Consider the following 22,385-nt stretch of genomic DNA (forward strand, 5'->3'; position numbering starts at 1 on the left):
TATATAGTAATTGTGATTTTTTTCATTGTAAGTACCTTAATGTCATCCCTTCTATCAGAAGGTTGTGAATATATGCTATAGCAGACTTCTTCAACAGGCAGTGCCCAGGCATATCAGATCAAGTTATTTCAGCCACAAAGAAAACATTGAATAGCTTGTGTGAATATTTCCATGGACATCCAAAAAATCTTGATTAAAGCACCTGACCAGTAATTCTGACAACTAAAGGGAATACAACTGTATGTAATATATATTGTTGCTCAATATAATTTATTAAAATGGCAGCTAGTTTGAAGCTGTCAGACTATTAGTAATTTTAAGCCCACAAGGTAACAGTTTCCATCATGACATGCTGCAATATTTTTGAAGTCTGAGCTCTTTTGAATAACTCTTTCCTAGATGCAAACACAGTATTTGGGGACCAAAAATGTCAGTCCAATGCCACAGTCAAACTTTTAACTTTTCATAGTGCAACTCTGATACCAACTATAAACAAAAATGTTTTCATACCTCAACATTATCTGATCCATAACACTGCACAGCCTTTTCTTCTGACAGTCCAACACAACCATATTCCAAGGGAGTGAAAACTGTAGTAGGTACCTGCTTGTAAAGAAACAGAAAGTGTTACTGTGAATCACATGAAGCAGCTGCAAGGTAGATGTGACTTCAGGGGAGGCTAGCTCTGTCACACATATCTGCTTTGGATACTGTCAAAACTGGACTCCAAATGGAGAAACACAACTTATTTAAGTATTCTTTTTTTTCTTTTCCTGAATAGAGAAATATTTGGTTTTATTAGTGAAAGAAGAAATGACAACTCACATTGTCATAGTCCATCAGTTCTGAAGAGTGGCCAAAAAGACGCCGAGCCAGCAGTTTCCCTGCAGCTATTGCTGTGGGTGTCAGTTCAGGACGGCCCTGAGAAGAAGAGCACAAAGCTTTGTTTTAACTAAGAGAGAAGTGGCATCCAAGGACTTCTCCTGGAACAATGGGCAGAGGAAGGCCAAATCTTTGGAATTCCAGTCCAGCAGCTTGTGCTCCAAACACTTATGGCAGTAATAATTTCTGTCCAAACGTGCTTTAAAGTTGCTGAGCTTTGTATTTGTATTGATGGGGGGAACAAATGCAGTCAATGTATTTAACAAAAACCTTACATCTTATGTAATTCCCTGAAAAGCAGAGGATATTCACACATTCACCATCCATTTCACCCTTTCTTTCCATAGTAAGTTATCAGTAAGTTTTCTGAACAGCATTTTTAGAGCAGAAAAAAACAGTATAAAGAAATACTGTTTTCAAACCCACCAAACTTTTTTGAAAGTTGTCTGACATGTTTTTACAGAACACAGAGTCAATAGGTGCAAACTTTGCTGTTAATAATATCTAAAAAACTTCATAAATCTAGTAAAAAAAAAAAAAAAAAAAAAAGCTTACTTAAGAGCATCCAAGACTGTATCATCAGGATACAGTCATCTAGAGGGAAAGATGTGGAGACAAGAAAGCCATAAGTGATAAACTACACTTTTGTGGGACAGTGTGGAATGCTTTACAAAAACTGAGATTTTGCTTCACACAGGTTCTATCAAGACCCAACTCTTGTCATGTTCCTGCGAAGCCCCGTCTGGGGGTGGCACTCATCCTGCAAGTCCTTGAAAACAGTCTTCAGCAGAAAACAAGGATTTCCCACCACACACACTGGAGTTTTTCAAACGTCTCTTCATTATCCTAACATTTTTTGAACATTTACTGGAATTCATCTTCTTTCCTAGCTTCTTTTCTGTATGTTGCTACACAGGTTCTGTACATACTGTTAGCTACCATTTTCCTCATTACACGCACCATATAAATTATCTGCATGCTAATATGAATTTATGTTTTTCTCTATACTAATATCCTCTTTGTTAAGCTTTCACTGCAAAAAATAAACTGAAACAACACTGTGTCTAACCTGTTAACAGATACTACTGTTTCATTTACAAAGACAAACCAATTTCTCCCCATAGCCCATGACAAATCACAACACTGACAGTATATCCCCCTTTTCCCCCCCAAGATCCATCAAGTTGTGTTTTTTCAAAACCAGCATTTTGACTTTCAAGGCTGTAATGTCATTTACCAGATGAAATTTGCCATTTGTTTTTTCTTACACACATTTGCCTGAAACATGGCTGCCAATCATTTCTGTAGCAGGAAATACAGATGTTGTTTTGGCATTCCAGAAAAGAATAGAAGATTGGAACTAAAGATAAAATTGTGAAAGCGCTGCTACGCATTCCATAAAACCCAACTAATTACTAAAACATCCATGCAGATAAAGCCCTATTTCTCATAAACAATAGCTTAAAGACCTTCCCTGGTAAATATTTGAAGTGAACATTCACTTTGCAGTCATGTGTAGAACTACCCTGATGATTATTATGGATACAAATCGTTCATAAGAACCCTCCAGTGTATTATACATTTAAACGAGATGGCTCCTAAGAGAGTTTAGAAAGCTTTGAAGTACAGGGCATTTGTTCTAACACAGCTCTTTTTTTCAGTCTAATTTCTATTCAAAGCAACATATTGTAGATCTTCTCTACAACTCTTTGTTATAACACCCTTTGAAATACAACAGATGTATACTGTAGTGTATATACGATAAATCTCCTACTAAGAGAATTTCTTTATACTGTGTGTCGTACTTTTCAACAAGAATACCACTGGAGGATGGATATTACCAGACAGGGCTCATATCAGCACTGAAAAAAATATATATATATTAAAATTCCAGCCTGGTAATCTTCATCCTGATTTTATTTTACTGAAAATAAAACTACCTAAATGCAGTTTTACCCGTCAGCTAAAAACTTCATTTTGCTGAAGCCTGAAAAACTTTTTTTAATGATAGACAAACTGACTGACCTCTGGAGTTTTCTTTTCCTCCCTTTCTCCAAATGAACAGCCTGCATAATATAAGGATTCTGCTTTTCATACAGGGGTGCAACAGGACACCCATGCACACATAGTTTCCCATTTATGCCAGATGGGTATGATTCCCAAATGAAAACACTCATTCTGACCATATCAGGAAGCTCCCCATTTCCCATCACACTCCCCTTCCAGTCAGTATACTGAACTTAAGAAACAGATCTTACCATTTGGTAGCAAGTTAGTATCTATTCAGTGTGGCCTAGTAAAGGGTGAGGCAGGGGGGCCAAGGACTACTCACAGAAGTATAAGCAATAACACGTCATGGTAGTAAAGAAAATCCACCAGGTAGAGAGAAAAACATAGAGAAATCCTGACCAGCGACATCAGAGACAAAATCCTATTTTTATAAACAATATTAGGGGTCATTGATATTCATTCACATGGTAGAAGCTTCCCCTTCCTGCCCCTTGAAAGGTCTCACCCAGATAATATCACACACCAAGCTCTGCAGCTTTGTGTTTATTAAAGAGAACGAAGTGTGTCCTGCCAAGCTGCACACCAACGCCAACACTGGGAACTTTGTTTCAATGATGATTCCCATGCCAATTAATTTTATTATCTAAATTCATTTTGCTTAAAAAAGAAAGGAAAAAGAGAAAAAAACAAAAAGTATTTGTATATTCAAACAAAAGAACTGCATTGCTCAGTGAGTGAGATTACATGGCTCACATCATAATGGCATCAGCTAAGAATTGCTGTCTCTAAACTCTATAAACGTATGAGGACTATACTGCAATTTCTTTAATTTCCTATATTTAGTCCATACTGAGATAAAAGCTTAAGACACTATTTCTACAGAAAACTGATTTAATTGTCCAGTGCTTCCCATCTGTACACTGGACACAGTACAAAACTATGTTGCTGTTCTTAATACATTCAGAAGTGCCTATTACACAACTCACATTCAAAAATCTGCACTAATAAGGACAAAAACAGGAAAAGGAAATCCAAGTTTTAACAACAAAATGAAAACAACAAATAAAAGAAGACCTGATTTTATAGATCCACAGTAGGAAAGATGAGAGCATCCTGCCTCCAACTTTCTATTTCTTGCTTAACTAAATCCTCAAAGGGCAGAAGACAAAAAGCACCCAAAAGGAAATGACTTGCCTAAAATAACATCAGACTGGCTGCAAAAATGAGCAACAGAATCTAAGGCCTTGCCAGAACTGCTTCTAAGAACTGCTTCTTGGACAAAATTAAAAAAAAAAAAACAGTTTAGAAAGCAGGAGGCCTCATCAAGACATGCACCAAGGATGTGCAGAGATCAGTGGTCACTGTGAGTAGAAATAGTACTTCAGAAAACATCCCAAAGCATGAAGTAACCAGCACAGAGGGGAACCTCTGTTTGAAGAGAAGAAAAGAGCTGTCCATAATTCCAAGTCTCTGAGTGATTGAAGTTGTGGAGAATAATGGGGGGGCAGGGGGGAAGGAGAAATAGTTGAGCAGGAAAGAGTTTTCACACAATTTAAAAGGAAATGGTGAGTCATTTGCACGAAGATGGAGATAGATGGGAAGAAAACATGTCTGCATATAGAGAAAGAGGTCAGGAGTGACCAGATTTATTTCATTGTCTCTGACTGTTGACAGTGTCCAGTTAGGGATAGGCACGCTATTCCAAGACCTGCTTCATCCCTTCAGAAACTCAGAAGCACCTGCTGGGCTTATACATGGCAGAATGAGAAATGTTTAAAAGATATCTCAAATGATGCTACATATGGTGTTTGGATATCACTATGGTATTTAGATTTCTGACATTCATAAAGATGAAGAGTCTTCATCTATCAAAAACAGCCTTGATAGGAAGGGATGTGCTCGTTTCCATTAAGTTCAATGACAAGAAAGAAAATCCTGTATCTTGCAATGCCCAGTTTTTATATTCTACACTACTGCTTAAGTTCTTCAGGAATGGCAAGCAGCCGATAAAAACATCCTCTTGTAACTGTACAGTTCAGAATGAACCCATACGTTATGCTTTATGAAGATAACATATTTGAAGATGTCCAGATTAGAGGAGATATTCTGAGTTCTACTGTGAAATAAAAACAGAGGGATTAAAAGTATTTGAGTGCACTTCAATTAGAAGGACATCCTCATCACAGTTACCTGTGGATTAATAACAGCACTAGATAAAAGCCACAAAATTCTGGTTTTGCGCCTATAGCAAGAAATTGTTTTGCTGAAGTTAATAATGTCTCCTTCTTTAAAAAAAAAAGTAACAAAAATACTCATATTTACTTGGCCAAAACATTCACAAGTCATGTGAATCATTTAACAGAAGTCAAGTGCCTTCAGTATTTGGAGAATTGCTGTTTATTTTGTCTTTCCTTGTTTTCAGAGGCATATATTTTTGTCAGCAGCATTCTGTGTCAGAATGCAGAAATGCTATCAGAAGATAAACCTCAACAGAACTGTTGTGGTCATTCCCCAAAAGTGTATTCAGTTCCAGAAGGTAAGCAATACTTTCACTCAGCATTCACAGGGAGCATGAAGTCATACATGTGAAGTGATATAAACATAATTAGAAAGATAATTAAAGTGATAAAGACATTATTATTAGCCTCTGACCAATGATACATTCCCTGATAAACATCAGTAATAATCACTAATGGTGAGACACTTCACGAGATCCATGTGAAGGAAATTATTCAACCAGGTGGCAAGCATGAACAGTACAGCTGTACAAAATGAAAGAGAGCAAAACACTAAGATATATGCTAGAGCATGACGACATCTGGGGACAAGTTATTAGTCAGGAACAAAGCTGGCTTCCTGTTATTGTAGAACGGTTTATGTAGACTCAGTACCTCTGTTATGTCTCCAATTGCATAAATGTGAGGAACAGAAGTAGCTTCGCTGGCATCAACAATGATCTTTCCAGTTTCAGAATTAGTTTTCACTCCAACAGAGTCCAAATTGAGAGTTTTGATGTCAGGGACCCGGCCTAAAGAAAAAAACAAATATTTAAGTAAAAACTATTGGAAAACTTCAGTAGTGTTAATCTAAAAAGTTGGCAATCTTCACTGCAGCGTTTCAAGATCTTCATGCTATTTGATAGTCCAAGTAGAAAGAAGATAAAACACATCCAATACTGAAGAAGCCAGAAGGGCAGATATGGCTATGAATTTCTTTGTGAAAGCAACTCTATTACTATTGCCTTTATTCAGACTATTTGAAAGAAAGTTATCCTTCAAAACTATGCAGAACATCATCCACTGCAAAAAAACCTGAAGTCAAATGGTTTAAAATATATTGTGCATCCTAAATTTAGCTTACTAATGCAGGATTAATACATACATGTAATAATGATGCAATTTCTACACTGAAAATTTCCAACCAACAGTAACTGAATGGCACTCAATACTAACAAACAGCCTGTTGTGCACACTTGTGAATTCATTCCTACTAAACGTTCCTCTTTTAAACATGCTTGCTTTAAAACTTTTTCAGTTCCCTCAGCCTGGACATCAACTCTGCTCTCAACCTCTTTGTGCTGAGCCATTTAATATTTGGCTCAAACTCTGAAACTATTGTTTCAATGGATTCAAAAACAAATGAGGCAAATTATACTGAGCCTAGATTTTACTAGTTTTCCCTTCCAAAGATTTTAAATTGTATCTCTTCCATATGATTCTTCTTTCTCTAAATTATGTAGGTCACTCCAAAAGTAATGCCCCCTATTTATTTCCACGTAAACTACAACAGATACAAAGAGCAAAATTCGATAGAGAAAAAATCACAGCTACAAAACACTGTCTTTCAACATAATCACCACCATCAGCTATGCATTTTCACTAGCAATGAACAAGAGTGCATGCAGCATTTGTAAACATCTGCACTGGTGGAGGTGCAGATGTTTTTTCCACATGGAGGAGTTCAGTGACACACCTTCACTCCACACACACTCCCATGTCAGATGCCATTCTGTCAGAGTGCCCCTCTGCTGCCATCTGTCACACAGCAACAAAACATAATGGGATATTGGTGGGAAGGTTCAACCTCTGCTGCCATACCACCAACAGCCGCCTCTGATGTTGTGGGCCAGCATAATGAAATAGGAGGCATTACTTTTGGAGCAGCCCTCATACTTTTCAACCAATACACCTTTAAAAACGTTTCTGTAGTGTCTTTTGCCATAAATTACTACCAGTGTCTTGATGTAAGCTCTACTGAGTGGTGTACAGAGTATCCAGCAAAGCAATTCCTGATCCAGGAATGGAATCATAAAACTTAACAGGTTTTTCAAGCGTATTTCAAGGTTAATAAGCATAGTGAAATTATCAGGTACTCAATTCAACTCAGAAGTTGTTAGGGACACACAGTATTGTATAGAACAGATTACTTGATTATATCCAAATGAAGGAAGTTTTAAACATTGCATACATTTTTAGAGGCTATAAATGGATGTGGACATATCTACATATATCTCTCTCCTGTGTGAGTCACGATTTTGCGTTTGAAGTTAATACACAGCTATACCAAAGCAAAACAAAAAGGGAAATGTGTTTTCATTATAAAAACAAGCTCTTTGATGTTAATGTAGGAAATTATTAAACAAAAGGAAAACCTGGCTTGTCAATACAGACCTAATTATATGTAAACATATGATTCACTGCTTTATACATCTGTCACATAGCCAAGCCCCCCAAACAATGTCACATCTGAATGCCTCTGTAAAGACTTCTGTGTATTAATTTCATCTGGTGAAACCAACACTTCCTCTGGGAGTACTGACTGAAGCTGTCAGCACTTGGCTATCTGTCTGTCTTCCCTTCTGTTGTCCCCATGGGATGTTGATCTGCTGTTCCTTCTCTGCCCCCTGCTCCCCAGTCCTGATGTTATCAGGCAACAAAAATAATAAACCTCCAGGACCTTATCTTGGCTCGGATGTGAAACAACTTCCTACTGTTGTATTTCTCTGTGAATTGAGAGTAAAGCCTGGATATTCTGCAAATGGACAGCTAATGGGGTTTTCTAGTTTCCCCTTTTCCTGCCAGGCAGAGCCAAGAGAACTCTTAGCACGCAATGGCAAGCACTGAAAGAGGGAAAAAAAAAACTGTCAATAAAGTCATTTAAAGACTTGTGACAACAACAACAGCTGAGTTTATCAAATCTGCAGGATAACACTTAACCTTTCAATTCCAATCTATTTTAACATGTGTACAGTTTGGTATTAATAGCTAAGAGTTAAAGTGTGTTGCTACTCAGCAAAATTTCTCTCTGAACCTGACTGCCTAAACATTATTTCTGAAAGTAATAATAGAATATTAAAAACTAAACTAAGCCTTTATTGGCCCCATGCTGGATCACCTGCATACAGCAACATTACACATGCTGACCTTGCTATACCTCAGATCTATTACTGTAGCTTCACAATGAACTGAAGTGGCTTGGTAAGTTTTAATGCAAATTCAGGAAATTCAGAATTTTTCCAATATTCAGTCACGTGGTATTACAGAATCAGTTCTCAACACTCTTCAGTAATACTGGATGAAAAGAAGATTTGCTTCATACCTATAATTCCTACATTTATTTATATACTTATAGATTCAAGAAAGCGTAAGTTTGTAGTTTATTCCTAAAATCCACAGGGCAACAGAGATGTTTTTTTTGTTTTTTAATCCAGCTTGCAGAGTTTGGTTTGAAGATGCCTGCTGTCCTGAAACTCCCAAATAAGGAGTGCATGATTGTGCAAGACATACAATTAGCTTTGTATTTTATTCAAAACTGCAAGCTTTATGACAGACATCTGGGAGAAAGGAAAAATGATGTAAATTCAACTCTGACCCTTGAAGAGGGTTACTCACCTCCTGCACTTTTAATATCACATCATAATCTCATCTTCAATAGACCCACACAACAACCACACAGCTGTGAAAAATCACACACATCCCAGTCCTAGGGGTTTGCCCTCGTTCACCAACAACCTTTTGATACGGTTTTGCAAAATATAGCAATATAGGTTCTGGGGGGCTTCAGTCAGCTTAGCTACAGCCACTGACAGGAGATTCATCAAAGCACATCTCAGACAGACACCAGGCTGGCAATATTTGATGTAGCATTTCTGTCCCATTATCTGTGGAGTGGTTCTGGTAATTGCACTTGGACACCAAATAAGCTGAAGGCAATGCCAGTCTGCTGCGACTTCCAGGTGCAGGATCTAAAATGGTAGAGCTTGAATCAGCTAAACTTAGCAAAAACCATAGTCAAGTATCAGCAGTAATTGAGTGACAGCATACTCTTGCACACGCTAAGATTTCCCAGGGTGATAAAGGTGCAGCTGACAGCAACTCTAAAGTTTTATAATAGGTCTTTTGCAGTTTCTTAATCGCAGAAACTGGAATGTCACTTTGCCCCTAGCATTTGAAAAAAATCGAAGTAGAGCCAACCAATCATCTTCATGTCAGGCATGATACTGCAGTTGGCCACTGTCAGGATATTGCAGTGTGGTAGGATGGATTTTCTGGCATAAAACCTAAGCCCAAGTCTTCTCCTTACCTATATGTTTGTATTTTTACACATCACTTCATAACTGTACCACATCCAGCCTAGGTTTAACCCCAATGAAAATCTCATTTGTGTTCCCAGTCTCGGTATTCACTTTCATCTTGTTCTGGGTGCCTGACTCATCCCCCAGAACACTGTCAAGACATCTGCTCTCCCCTCCTTTGAAACCCTTCCTAAAAACTGTAGGTATTAAAAAAATATATATATAGACCACAGACAGCTGATAATGACTAGTACAGACCAACAAAGCATAAGCTATATTCAGATGACAATAAAATACTGGCAACAGGAATATTAATTAGAATTTTTAAAGTTCAGAAATGTTATCACATTGACAGTAGAGTACACCAATGTTACAAGGACATTTTTGGACATTTCATCCATTAGTGACAGATTTTCAGCAAGCCAGACACAATTTGGCAACAAAAAAAACCAAGCGCCTCTTAGTGCTGGGGCAGTTAGCTCCTTTGCTAAGTCTGTCTGGCTGTACCATTTATAATAGCATTGATTAGTAATAACGGTTATGCAGACGAGAAAGTCTCTGGCAGCCACAGTGCAACCAGTCACTGTCTGGGCATCACCATCCAGCGTACATCTGAACTTACTTGCACCTGGCAACAAAAGGCCAAGGATGTGCCCCTTTGGTCCTACCTGAACTACAACAAAAACAAGCTGCTCCAGATGCTGTGTGACCAAGGTAAACCTTACAGCACAGGGCTGCCTTCTAACAATTGTTATTTGCTTTGTTCTCAAGGTCTTGTGCAAGGTAAAGTGTGCTAGAAACACTTCTTTGTTTGAAAAGCATAGTTCACCTTTACATCAGTTCTCCCACATTGGGCTTGCTGTAACCAAAGGTTTTCTGCATCCATCAAGGCTGCTGCTGCAGACTCAAAAACCAGAACCCACCAACCACTGCCAAGCGAGGTCATCAGCTTCAATCTCCTACACACTTATATGCGAACAGAACCCACATTCTGCAGAAGTCGTCACACTAATTATATTGGTTATACAAAATTACTTTGGAGCATTTTTTGCCATTTTTTTATTTCTTTATACCACCATTCCAGCCTAGCCATCACTTAGCAAATCAACTGTCATCTTATAGTTCAGATTCCAAAACGTTTTCTAACATCCAAGTTAGAGGCATAGTTTAATATATAATTTTTCCCCAATATGAAGCAGTTAATTTTGTAGTTATGAGCTATGATAAAATAAGCACCATAAAATATAGTTCATTCAAAGATCATGGGTGAGTTAAGCAAAATGTACATTTGCATCTCCTTTAATGCAAACATGTTACCAGCACATTAAAAATAGCCTTGTCAAAGCAAGTCTGACTGACTATCATAAAAAAACTACACACTGGGAAAAAAATCCCCAAAGCACTGACTGTCAGGAATGAAGAAATCATATCTTAAGACAGTCATGGATTAAAATTAATGAGAAAGAGACACACAGAACTCAGAACAGAGACCCAGAGCCTCGGCTAAGCACACCACATTCACACTAACAGTTTTCTCAGATCAACTGAGGTGTGTTATTTTTCAGTGAACAGACCAAAAGTTTGGATGGCAAAATTCTGCTCACGAAGAGGAACCTAAAGCCCCTCCTCGTTCTGCTGGGGCTGGCTGAGGTGTACTCACTTGAGATCACAACAATATTTCACCATATGGTACTTTTCAAAGAAAATCTCCAAACATTTCTGTTTTCAGTTAATCCAAACAGATTTGGTTACAAAACTTGAAAAAAATCCTATATACTTATTGACATAAATATGCACGTGTATATGCACATGCTTAACCCTTTCTTGATATTCAGCAGCAATTATCTTATTTTACCGTGCTACAAAATAAATCTGTCAAGCATCCAATATTACACAAAGGGCAATATGCTTCATTCACAGTGTGATGTGCAACACCAGATCACTGCTCAACCTTACACTGAGCTAAAAGCATCATCTCTTTTTATAGAAAAGGCAGTATTATTTCAAAGGCACAGTGGCTTTCCTCTAAACAAACCTATGAATGCAAAGGCACTTGAGAACGGTTGTTCCATTGCCCTCATCGATGACACATTTTTCTTTTGTAAAGCTAGACTTCAGAGCTGCTTCTGGTCATCACTCTTTCTAATAACAATTTAATAGTGCACTATCCCACTTTCTCTGTTGAACTAACTCCAGGATATTTTATAAACACCTGCTTAGTTTAATTATCAATTCTGAACTGCTCCTCCACAGAGTAAGATTCCCATCAGATACACAGTAATTCAATATCTTTTCCAAGGACTTTATGAATCATCTGGACAAATGCCAGTTACAGCAGTAATGTTTTGCCATCAACTGCAAATTAAAATGGAAATACAACTTGTTCTTTCCTGTTACATATTAGCTATGTTGCAGCTGCAGAACTCAATACACAGGTTTCATTCCTCTGATAGCTTAAACAAGTGCACTGTACAGAGCTTCATCTCCTGCAGCTTTGCCTTGCAGATCAGCGCTTGCATCTTTTAATAAACATGTCAATCTTTATCCTTTTCTTTGGACAAATACCCTATGTTCCATCTGTACAAGCACAAACTTACTGTTGTTTTGTAGCTCAGGTACATCAGGCACTTACCATAAAAAGGTTTTTTTGTGTCCTTATGAGCAAATTTAACATTATATCATATTAAAAGTTATATATATTTCAATACAGAAACAATATCTCAGGAGCTTATTTCAGGAGAACTCTCACAAAAGCAGCTGACAGAGCACTAGTGAAAAACAGGACACTGTGACTAAACAGAGAATCAAATAAAGGCCAAGCAAGAGCTGTGTTCGGTGGCCTGCTTCCTAGCTGAGTACAGTCACTGGGCAAAGTAACACAAGCTTGTAGTAGTAACCTGTAAAAGCTTTACACTGAAATCTTTGAGTTACATTAAAAATCTATCAAAATATTATTTGCCTGAAACATTTGTACTTGTTCAAAAATCTGCTATAAAAGTAAAGTCCAGTTTGCTTTTAATGGCTTATTCATCCTAGTAGGAAATTAAACATTCCAATAAAATAGAAACAAAATTCTTCATAGAAGCAGCAATGTAATTTTTCTGCTCCCCCCACCAAGGTTACACGTTAAGACATCGGATCTGTAGCTTACCAAACTTGAATTATCCCACTGTCAGTAAACACTTCTAACATCATTCATGGAACCCTATTGATTGTAATAATCCAAGTAACATTCCATGATACATTCACAAAGATCAAGGAAAGATCTACTATGATTCAGGCTTCAATTAGTTAACCACAGTGGCTGCTTTTGAACTAACTCTACAAGCTGACTTTCTTCAATCAGTATTGTAACTGGCACATCTGCAGACAGGAAATCCTCAACACCACCAAGTTTCCCAGTCTATTATCTGAGACACCTGGTGTGGGTGTGTTGATACAGAGAAAAACAATGAATCATACTGACTGCACATCAATTAAACAGTTCTAACTGTTAATGTTTTTAATCCTTAAGTGTGAAGTGCCAACTGGAACACTTAAACAATCAACAACAACAAAAGAAGAAGAAAAAAAAAAAGCCCAAACCCACAGAAACACCATAAGGACCACAAAAACCTCAAACTGTTCATTTTTAAGTTTCTACATACGGATCATAACTCAAATCTCTGACAGAAACGACAACAAATATAGCTCTTTTGTATTAAAATAGCAAGTGCAGTCATGTTACAACTAGAGTTTTAATAGCATAGTATACAACTTTATTATAACTAGTATTAAACCAAGATTTTTATGGTATCACTTCAACTTAACAGCTCATTTTTACATCTTTGACAAAAGAAACTAAATTGACTTGAAATATCACAGGTGTGACTGTGCATCAGTGTGGTTTTACCAGAAGGCTGAGAAAAAAAAAAAAAAAAAATCAGAGACAGCATTTAGAAACAGGCTTTTTGGGGGGAAAGAAAGAAAAAAGAAAAAGAAGAAGAAGAAAAAAGGATAAAGTGGCTTCATTTCACCTTAGAAATACTATTCTCCAGTTTTCTGGATTGTTACTGTTCCAGACAGCATGATGGCTTTTGCTCTCAGGAAGTGGGAGCGTCTTTGGTTCTGGTGAATATAACCCACTATCAAATGTTGTTTCTGTAGTTTCCACAAGCCCATTACACTTCTAGGAAAATAGTAATCAAAGTAATCCAAATAAGATGTTGGTCATAAGACACAACCTCCTCTCTCTGTGGAGCATTTGGAAGATACAAAGTGGACATAGCCAGGGGAAGGGACAACAGGACCGTAGATTGAGTCCATGGGGCAAAACACAAAACTCTACCAATTGATCTATTCTGTTACTTCACTAAACTTAATTTAATCTGTTTAGCAAGTGAACAAGTAATGCTTCCCCTGCTTCTATAAAACAGTCATGTTAGAGATGCATAGCATAAAAATGTAATAGTTTAAAAGGAGTTCTTAAAGCTGCTAGTAAAACAGATCATTCTTCTGCATCAAAACAGATTTTTTGGGCAGCAAGTTTAAGCTTATTCATTATGTTCACCAGATATCTGCTTTTTAAATACCACTACTGCCTTCAGCCATTCATTACGTATCTAGTATCTCAGATATTCAGAGGGCCATGTAAGAGAAAACAAGAGGTATCCTATTCCAATGGGCTTGCAAGTCCATCAGAACTAACACAGGAACTGAGAGCCAACTCCTAAGAGCAAGAAAGAAGCAGCTTGAAGTAGTAAACAAGAACAAATGTTTATGTTCCTGTTAAGTATCATAACATACATCATTTAGCATGTTAAACACTTCCAAGAAGTAATATTAGACTCAAAGGAGGCAGAAAATAGATTTAATTCCTTTTTCTGGTGATTATACTTAGAGTTATTTGTCACAAAATTATTTCACAATAATCAAAGTAAATAATACTTCTCTGAATGGAATGATGGTTGCTGTAACAAACTTAACAAGAACAGTGTAGAAATCCCTAGCAGAAACCCAGCTTCTAAGGCAGGGCCAATACAAACTTCTAATGTATCTCCACAAATAAGTCCAAGTGAGTACTTACAGAATATCATCAACTACAGAGGTTGCTGGCACTTATGTTCTCATCTTCAGTGCCGACAACTAAACAGCATTCCATTCACTGCCTCTCATACATAAGTAATTACTACTCATTTGTTTCATTCACTGTAACTTTCATGTGGCTTTAGACTGTAAGTGAACAAGTCACATGTGGAAGAAATGAATTTGAAAATGATCAGCCATTAGGATGCTAAATTTTAAAGAGTTTTGGTCCCACAGAACATGAAGGAGTTTCCTTTTCAGAAGGGAAAGCATTACAAATAAACATAAAGATGATCAAGTTTACCTACTGCCCACATCACTGTGTCAAAGGAATCCGTTTCTTCTGTGCCCAACTCAGTATTTTTCCAGGTGACTTGTAACCTGCTGCTTTCCAATTTTTCAACTTTCGCTGGGACACATTTCTTTAAAAATTTTGTGCCATAAGATTCCATGTGCTCAGTTACTAAAGACGCCATTTGCTGTTGAGTAAAGGGAAAAAGCATTTATTCTTGGATATGACCTTCAGTTGCCTTTATGAAATCCAATAAATACATCATATATTTCAAACATTCTTTGTCACTTAGCTACTGTGCACTGTCGACACATGATAATTTACTGAGCTACTACGACCTGCAACTCTATTCCAAGAGGTACCTGCATCTGAATATTCAGATTATTTTTTAAAGTGAGTAAACAGTTGTGTATAATAATTTGATTTTTATACAAAAATAGCATCTAGAGCAAATTCAGTATAACATTACCACAATTGCTGTTTTCTGGCAGCTGAATTAAATGCTTTAATAAAGCTAATTAAGAAAAATACTTCCCTTTGCCATGACACCTGTCATTTCTCTGCAATAATTACAAATCACTAAAATTTCCTGACAAGTTCTACTACAAAAAGGAAATAATGCATTTGTCCTAAGAGCTTGTTTGAAATAATGCCACACCACAGCCAGTGAGTAAAGCATAACATTGACAAGTTTATCCAAGATGTCATTGCTCTTGACGGCAGTAATTCAGGTTGTACTTTGTCAAAGGATATATTTACTACTCAAAGGATAGTATCACAAAACCACTCACACAGAAGACCTACATGCAGGGTCTTGACTTACAAAAATTTTTGATGTTAGTTAACCAACAGGAAAGCAACAACAGGGTTATTATATCACTTTAGAAACATGACAGCTCACTAATCAGTTTCCATCAGACTCAGTGTGGCTAGATTCAATGTAATTATTTTATATCTGTTCCAACTTACCTTTGAAATTGCCACTGTCTTGCTGCCTACAGAAGATCAAGTTCTCAGAGAAAGCCCTACTGTATTTTATAAAGTGCCACACACATACTTTTAATACTGTTTCCTGCTCACTCAGATCTGATGTCATTTCTCACACAGATTTCTTCCATTATAAGTGCAATTCCCAAGACACATTCTTATAGTGTTTAGCAAACTCTGCTACACATTCCACTAGCTTTAAGGAAAAGACTTTGAAGTACGGGTGGCTGGTGTGCAAACAGAGGTTGTCATTACCTGCAGTGGTACTTATCACTGCTTCTTCTAACAATATTACTTTCTCAAAAAATCAGCTGTTACACATTAAAAAAATAAAAAATAAAAAAATCGGTGCAGGTGTGAGTGAAAACCCAGAATTTTCTTCCTTTTTTAAGAACACTACACCGACTTCAAAATCAAGGTAATGCTAGCATCAAATCTTGCAGAGACAGAAGATCTACCATTACCTTTAAAATATTCTCCCTGCAGGGGCTACAAAACCACATGCAATTCGTGCCTTTACTAAGTCCAATCATTTGCCTTTAACCTAAAGCCACTATACTTCCCACTACTGCTTCTTTAAGCAAATAAATCTGTATTTAACATAACTCTCCCTTCCCCCCCGGCCCCCATTCTTTTTCCCTCTCAACTGTAATTTTGTTCTTTTTAAACAGGAAAGGAATTATGGCCAAAACTGTTTTTTGTTTTGTCAATGCAGCTGTGACCACTCATACTTTTTCCCAATCTTGAAACAGTTTTTTCACTTTAAACTTATCTTTTGCTTATACCTTTCTCCATCTTAAGGTTGATGGTTCCACTGAAATCACTCTCTCTCTCTCCACTTAATACATACAATTTTTTTACCTAGTTGTAACTGTCACTGTTATGAAAGTCATGATTTCCAGTTCCTACATCATTAAGAATTTTCAGCTTAGACATTTACTTACATTCTTCATAATGATCTCCACATTTAACTTCTTCATGCTAAGTCCAGTAATTTACTTTAAAAATCATTATCTGCAACTCTTAACAACTCTAGATTGTTTTAAAGAAATCATCTAATACTTCTAGCAGTGGCATAATCCATATCCCTCCCCTGATTCCCAATCTATTCAATCCTGTTTTCAATTAAGGAGGAAAAAAAAGATTAAATTTTCTGAATAAAAAAATCAAGTGATATGATTGGAAAACATGAGCTAATATTTATTTAATTACTCTTCAGAAATTACGTACTAGGCATGTTTGGAAAAGCCAATGTCATCCTTTCTTAAGGAGACAATGTAATCCTTTCTTAAGGAGACAAAAATAATAAAGTACATCTTATATTTGATAAACAAAGAGATGCAAGATATTTTGCACTGACCTGATCAAATCCACGAAGTGGGATACTTCTCATTATGACTGTAGTGTCCAATCCAATACCAGTCAGAAAACCAGCACATTCAAGTGAAACATCTGGTGAAGTATCAATTAAAGAAATACAATGATTTCATATAAATACAACAGAGGACAAAGTAGCATACAAGTGGTGTTTCTACCTACAGATACCAAGCTCGCCTCACACATCTTTAGCTTCCTTTTGTTGAACAGTATAAAAATCCAAAGCCTTAGAACATTACTTTCCTCAGAGATAAGATCCTTCCAGATCCTGAGAATTCATCCTCAGCTGACCTTAGCTCCCAAGATGCCATCGCATGGAAAATTATTCCTATTACATTGGGCATGAGCAAAGGAATTTGGGAAATTAAGCTTTCATAGAAAGGCAACGATGCTGCTTATTACCATAAACTATCACAGATTTTCAAAGGATACAGCTGGCTCCAACAACCAACCTGTTATATAAAAAAAAGAAAGAATGAAGCTGTGGAATGAGCTTGTGCATACTTTTGCATTAGCAACAATTACTTTGGAAGTATGTATGGTTACAAGATCACAGATTTGAGTAGTGAATCTGATATCATTAGGTGGGAAGAAAGCATGGCCTGTCAACTCCAACAAAGACAATACTAAAACATGTGAGGTTATTTTCTTAACAGAACTTTAAAAGTAACAGATATATAAAACACATAGAAGAGCTTTTATATTGTAAAGAGATATTTAAACATATATTCTGAAAGACAAAGTGAAGAAAGCCATGGAAAAAATCAGAACAGCTTGAAAGGTTAAGAGGTATCACAAATATTTCAACTGTGCTCTGCAGTACACCTCAGATGGAAGCATCTAGAGTGGAAACTGACACTGTTTTCCCCCAGACACAGTGTCTGTTGCACTGATGCTTCATTTTTTCAGGGTCTCTTAGCACCATTGCTTCTGAGACAGTACACAACATATAAATGTACTGACACGCAACAGTCTTACCAGAATCGAAGTATATTTCAAAATCTCTAGATATATCCTGATTACTAAACCATTTTTAAAATTTCTTGAAAACTTAAGTCAATCAGAAGTTAAGCACATACCAAATTCATCATCTTTTTATCAAGTAGATTACAGTTCCCAAAAGGAGAATAGGAGATTTTACTAACTGGTAAATTTTGATTTGATGGTATCTGCTTTTCCACCACCTTATTTATCCAAATGACAAATATTTGTTTTTCCTGTCTTTAAAAGCTGGTACACAGCTATAGATGATCTAGTTCAAACTATAGATTTAACTGGACTACTTTGAATCAAATACATCCATTTTAGATTTTGAATAAAACTCCAGTTCCCGTGTCTCCCTGTATTTCACACTTTCAACCACAAATACCACTGAAGATGTCCATCAGCACTTCTAAGTTAGGAGTTTTATCAGCTCTCCAGAACACCATTTTCTACTCCTGTACCCAGATTCCTGCACACTGCAACAGTCCTCTCTCTTCCATATACTCAGTGCCCAATGTCTGCTATCTGCTGGGTACCCAACAAAGAGTTCAGTCACTCTTCTGGTGATAGAAGTTAGTCCAACTAGTCAGCCACTGACAGCAAGCTGCTGGGCAAGCTGTACTCACGTGTCTTTGTTACTCACATGATACGCGGGCTTGTTAACATCTCACAGCTCAGAGATGCATTCCAAATAATACTTCTACTTACAACAAAGCTTTTTCTGGCATTTTTAAATTAGGAAAAAAGCATCATTAAGGATCAAAATATCTAATCACTACTACAAGGACTAGGGAGAATGTTAAGACTCTTTCTGACTGTGAGCTTCATCTACAGAAGCATATGCTTTATAGAGAACTTTCAACCACTTGGGGGAGAACAACAACACGAATCAGAATCCACAGGAATGACTGGCATAGTTCTCCAGGATTTGTTTGTTTTTATAACACAGGTCTCTCCCTGCCATAATACAAAGTTTAAAAAAGGCTGAGACCTTTCAGGTATGAAAGAAATAAATTGCTAATTGCATTTTGGAAAGCTGGAGATTATAGAAATTTACTTAAATTCAGAAATGTACTTAATTTTGAACCACAAACTCATGTTATCACAGATTTTAAATGGGTTATTTAGTTTTAGGAGCAAAAGCAATGAAGTACAAGTATTTAAAACAAAACCTTATCATATTCTTTTACCTATATCCAAAAGATCAAAATCTAGCCGTCTAGGTTTTACGTTTGGCAAATAATCTAACACAGAGGGAAATATTTTTTCCAGCATTACATCTACATACTATCTGATTAATCTATGAATGGACGAACATCCCCTCTTTCAGCCTGTAGCTTCAGGGAAGTGCTGCAAAAAGCCACACACTGCACATAAAGAAAAATCTGAGGAGATTTACAGGGAATGGAGTAAGAATATCAGTAGTTTATGCATGCATTTGTTCTTCTGTTTCATCAAATGAAAAACAGCTGCCAGCTGGCATCCACGCATTATTCACCATCTCTTCTACAAACTACAGGGTTCCTGGGCATCTAACTGAAAAGTTTTGAAAGCAGAGCCTAACCTCTGCCACACCTGCTCCATCTCTCACTCATTCTGAACATATTTCAAGTCACCTTTTCTAATTCACTCTGCCAAAGTCCTTCATCTCAGTAGCAAGAATTTCTTCTTTGTATACCTAAGGGACTTTTAATTTGGCCAACTGTTGCTTGGTTAACAGTTTGTGTTCAGAAAAAAAACCAAAAAAAACAACCAAGAATAACTGCAGGACTGACAGTTCTACAACTTCCAGCCATATTCATTTGCAGCTTGGCTATGCACATTTGGAAGAGGAAAAAAGAAAGAATAAGTAAAACACAGCTCAGACTGAAAAACGAAAAGTATTAAACTGAACCTCAAGAGTATTTATAAAAGAAACAAATCCATCAGAAACAAACTTTTAACAACTCCCTCCTTCATTTGCTAGGACAGAGCCTGATAAAGTACAGAAATGCTACTGTAGTCCCCGAGGGCTTATTTTGACTAAATCTTAGGAATGCAACATATAAACACTAGACTCCCATATTACACTGTTACAACACGTATTTGAAGCAACTGGACAAAAGCCACATTTTCACAGAAACATCTCGTAAGGATAAGCCTTATGTTTAGGTGCTTTTTTTTTTCTACCTTCATTTTTTTTTCCCTTCTTTACATAAATCACACTCTCAAAATTCAAGAAATCACTGATATAATGCAAAGAACTGCACATTTAGTTGTTTTTAAACTGTACCAATGAGCCCTGCTTATCCATTTGATGCTTAGCTTAACATACACTGCATTTTTGCATTAGAAAGTCATGACCATGAAGGGCAACTCTCTGTTTTTTGAAAACACTAGTATTGTATTTGTTACAAGTATCTTTCTAATCTATAATTTCCCTGTTCAGAATTAAGTGAAGATGTTAAACTGGGGACACAGGCACAACCATAAGACAAGTAAAAATAGTACCAGCTGACTTACAAGCTAGCAAATGTGCATTTCTTACCACAGCTATTTGAATCAAGAAAACACTCTGGAGTGCTGTGTGGATTCAGGAACTTACTGTGCTATATGCTGTAAAACATGCTATGGCAATTTACATAGTATTTCAATTAAAAAAAAAAAAAACACACAAAAAAACCAATTTTTATTATTTCACTTTATCAATAGCTTTCAAACCATAAAAAAGGGCAAAAGTAACAAAAGAAAATTCAGCTAGATGATAGGATTATCAGACGTGCAATCGCTTAAAAGAACATAAAATTATGTTGGAGTTTCCAACTGAGAAGCAGTTTCACATAAACCCGTAGCAAAGAATCGGGACGGTACAGCCTTCACTTAAGTTCATGCTGCCCTCTTGTGGTTTCCAAGAGGAAGTTTGCTACAGCAAATAAGTCACCTTCACCTATGATGAAAATTCAATTTTAATCTCATTTTAGAAGGGAATAGCACGGGAAAAAATATCTGTGTTAGTTACTTATAAGAGCTGATAGTGAGATGTTGCTGCATAGTAAAGCAAATTCTCAGAAGGAAAACATGAGAGAAAAACTGGAATATATATATTTTTCACCTTGCTGTAAAAAGTACAAATGCCACAACATATTAAAGCCATTTTAGAGTATCTTACGTTTTTCCAGGAGAGTCTTTTAACCAGAATAGATCATCACTTGTGATTCCATACTCCAGTGCGCCCGTAATCTACAAACACACAGGGAAAATCTTGAATGTGCAACGCAAGCGTTAGCTTTTAGATTGGGCACTAGGGAGAATCTCTTCACAGAGAGGGTGATCAAACATCACTGGAAAAGACTGCACAGTTAAGTGATGAAATCTTTATCCCTCGAGGTATTTAAGATGTGCGTAAACATGGTGCTACGGGGCACAGATTAGAGATGGGACTCAGTCAGTCAGGCTGATCATTGAACTTGCTGATCTTGAAGATCTTTCCCAGCCTAGATGTTTCCATGATTCTAAGAACATCAACATACTGAATCGATGAAAATTGTTTTCTATGAAAGTGTTCCTCTGAAAATCCTGTAGCTTGTGCAAAAAATAGATAAGAAATAATAAATGTCTCGTGTGTTACACTGTTTACACTATCCTCTAAACATTCGTTATTATCTGAGACAAAGACAGTAAAGTCATTGAAGCTGTGAGATGGCAAGTGTAACTTACATGTGTAGGATATTTTGGTCTTCCTCCAGTAGCAATGACAATTTTTTCAGCAGTAAGAGTAGTCTACAAGCAAAAACACAATAATCACACATTTGAAATGAGCAATATGAGAGAAAACTGGCAGTACCATCTACTATTTATCTGACATAAAATCAGCAAAATGTTAAAAAGGTCAGAGGTAAATCAAATTAATACAGGCAGAAGGCTTCTCCTATACATTCTCTGCTACTTTTGCTCTCTTCTGCTACTATACAATTGTTATTATACTGGATAAGATTCTGATGACTACTTGGAAAGAACAGTTGTACACAAATGGCAGCTTATGACAAAACACAGAGAGATCACACCAAGTGACTCTCATCTCTAAGGCCTACAGCTAAGATATCTCAACAGGAGGATAGTTCTAGACAATGCTAGGCATTTACCCCCTGAAAACTTTTGTTCTCTCAGGTTGACATTAACCAGTAACATTATACAACAGGCCTCAAAAAAAAAAAAAAAAAGCAGCATTAAAAAAGC

General features: G+C 36.7%; 1 protein-coding gene across 3 annotated transcripts in view; it reads right to left on the reverse strand.

Annotated features, from left to right (window-relative positions):
• TXNRD2 (thioredoxin reductase 2) overlaps positions 1-22,385 on the reverse strand; it is a 33,957-nt gene that overhangs the window by 7,607 nt on the left and 3,965 nt on the right. For all 3 annotated transcript variants that reach the window (NM_001397881.1, NM_001397880.1, NM_001122691.3), the window contains 8 exons: positions 21,867-21,929; positions 21,319-21,389; positions 17,619-17,638; positions 17,170-17,261; positions 14,835-15,009; positions 5,784-5,920; positions 826-921; positions 511-603 (listed from right to left, as the gene is read on the reverse strand). In NM_001397881.1, coding sequence (NP_001384810.1) covers positions 511-603; positions 826-921; positions 5,784-5,920; positions 14,835-15,009; positions 17,170-17,261; positions 17,619-17,638; positions 21,319-21,389; positions 21,867-21,929 — 747 coding nt within the window. The remainder of the gene's footprint in view (positions 1-510; positions 604-825; positions 922-5,783; positions 5,921-14,834; positions 15,010-17,169; positions 17,262-17,618; positions 17,639-21,318; positions 21,390-21,866; positions 21,930-22,385) is intronic.

This window comes from Gallus gallus, chromosome 15 (assembly GCF_016699485.2).
Source record: "Gallus gallus isolate bGalGal1 chromosome 15, bGalGal1.mat.broiler.GRCg7b, whole genome shotgun sequence".
Lineage (NCBI taxonomy): Eukaryota > Metazoa > Chordata > Aves > Galliformes > Phasianidae > Gallus > Gallus gallus.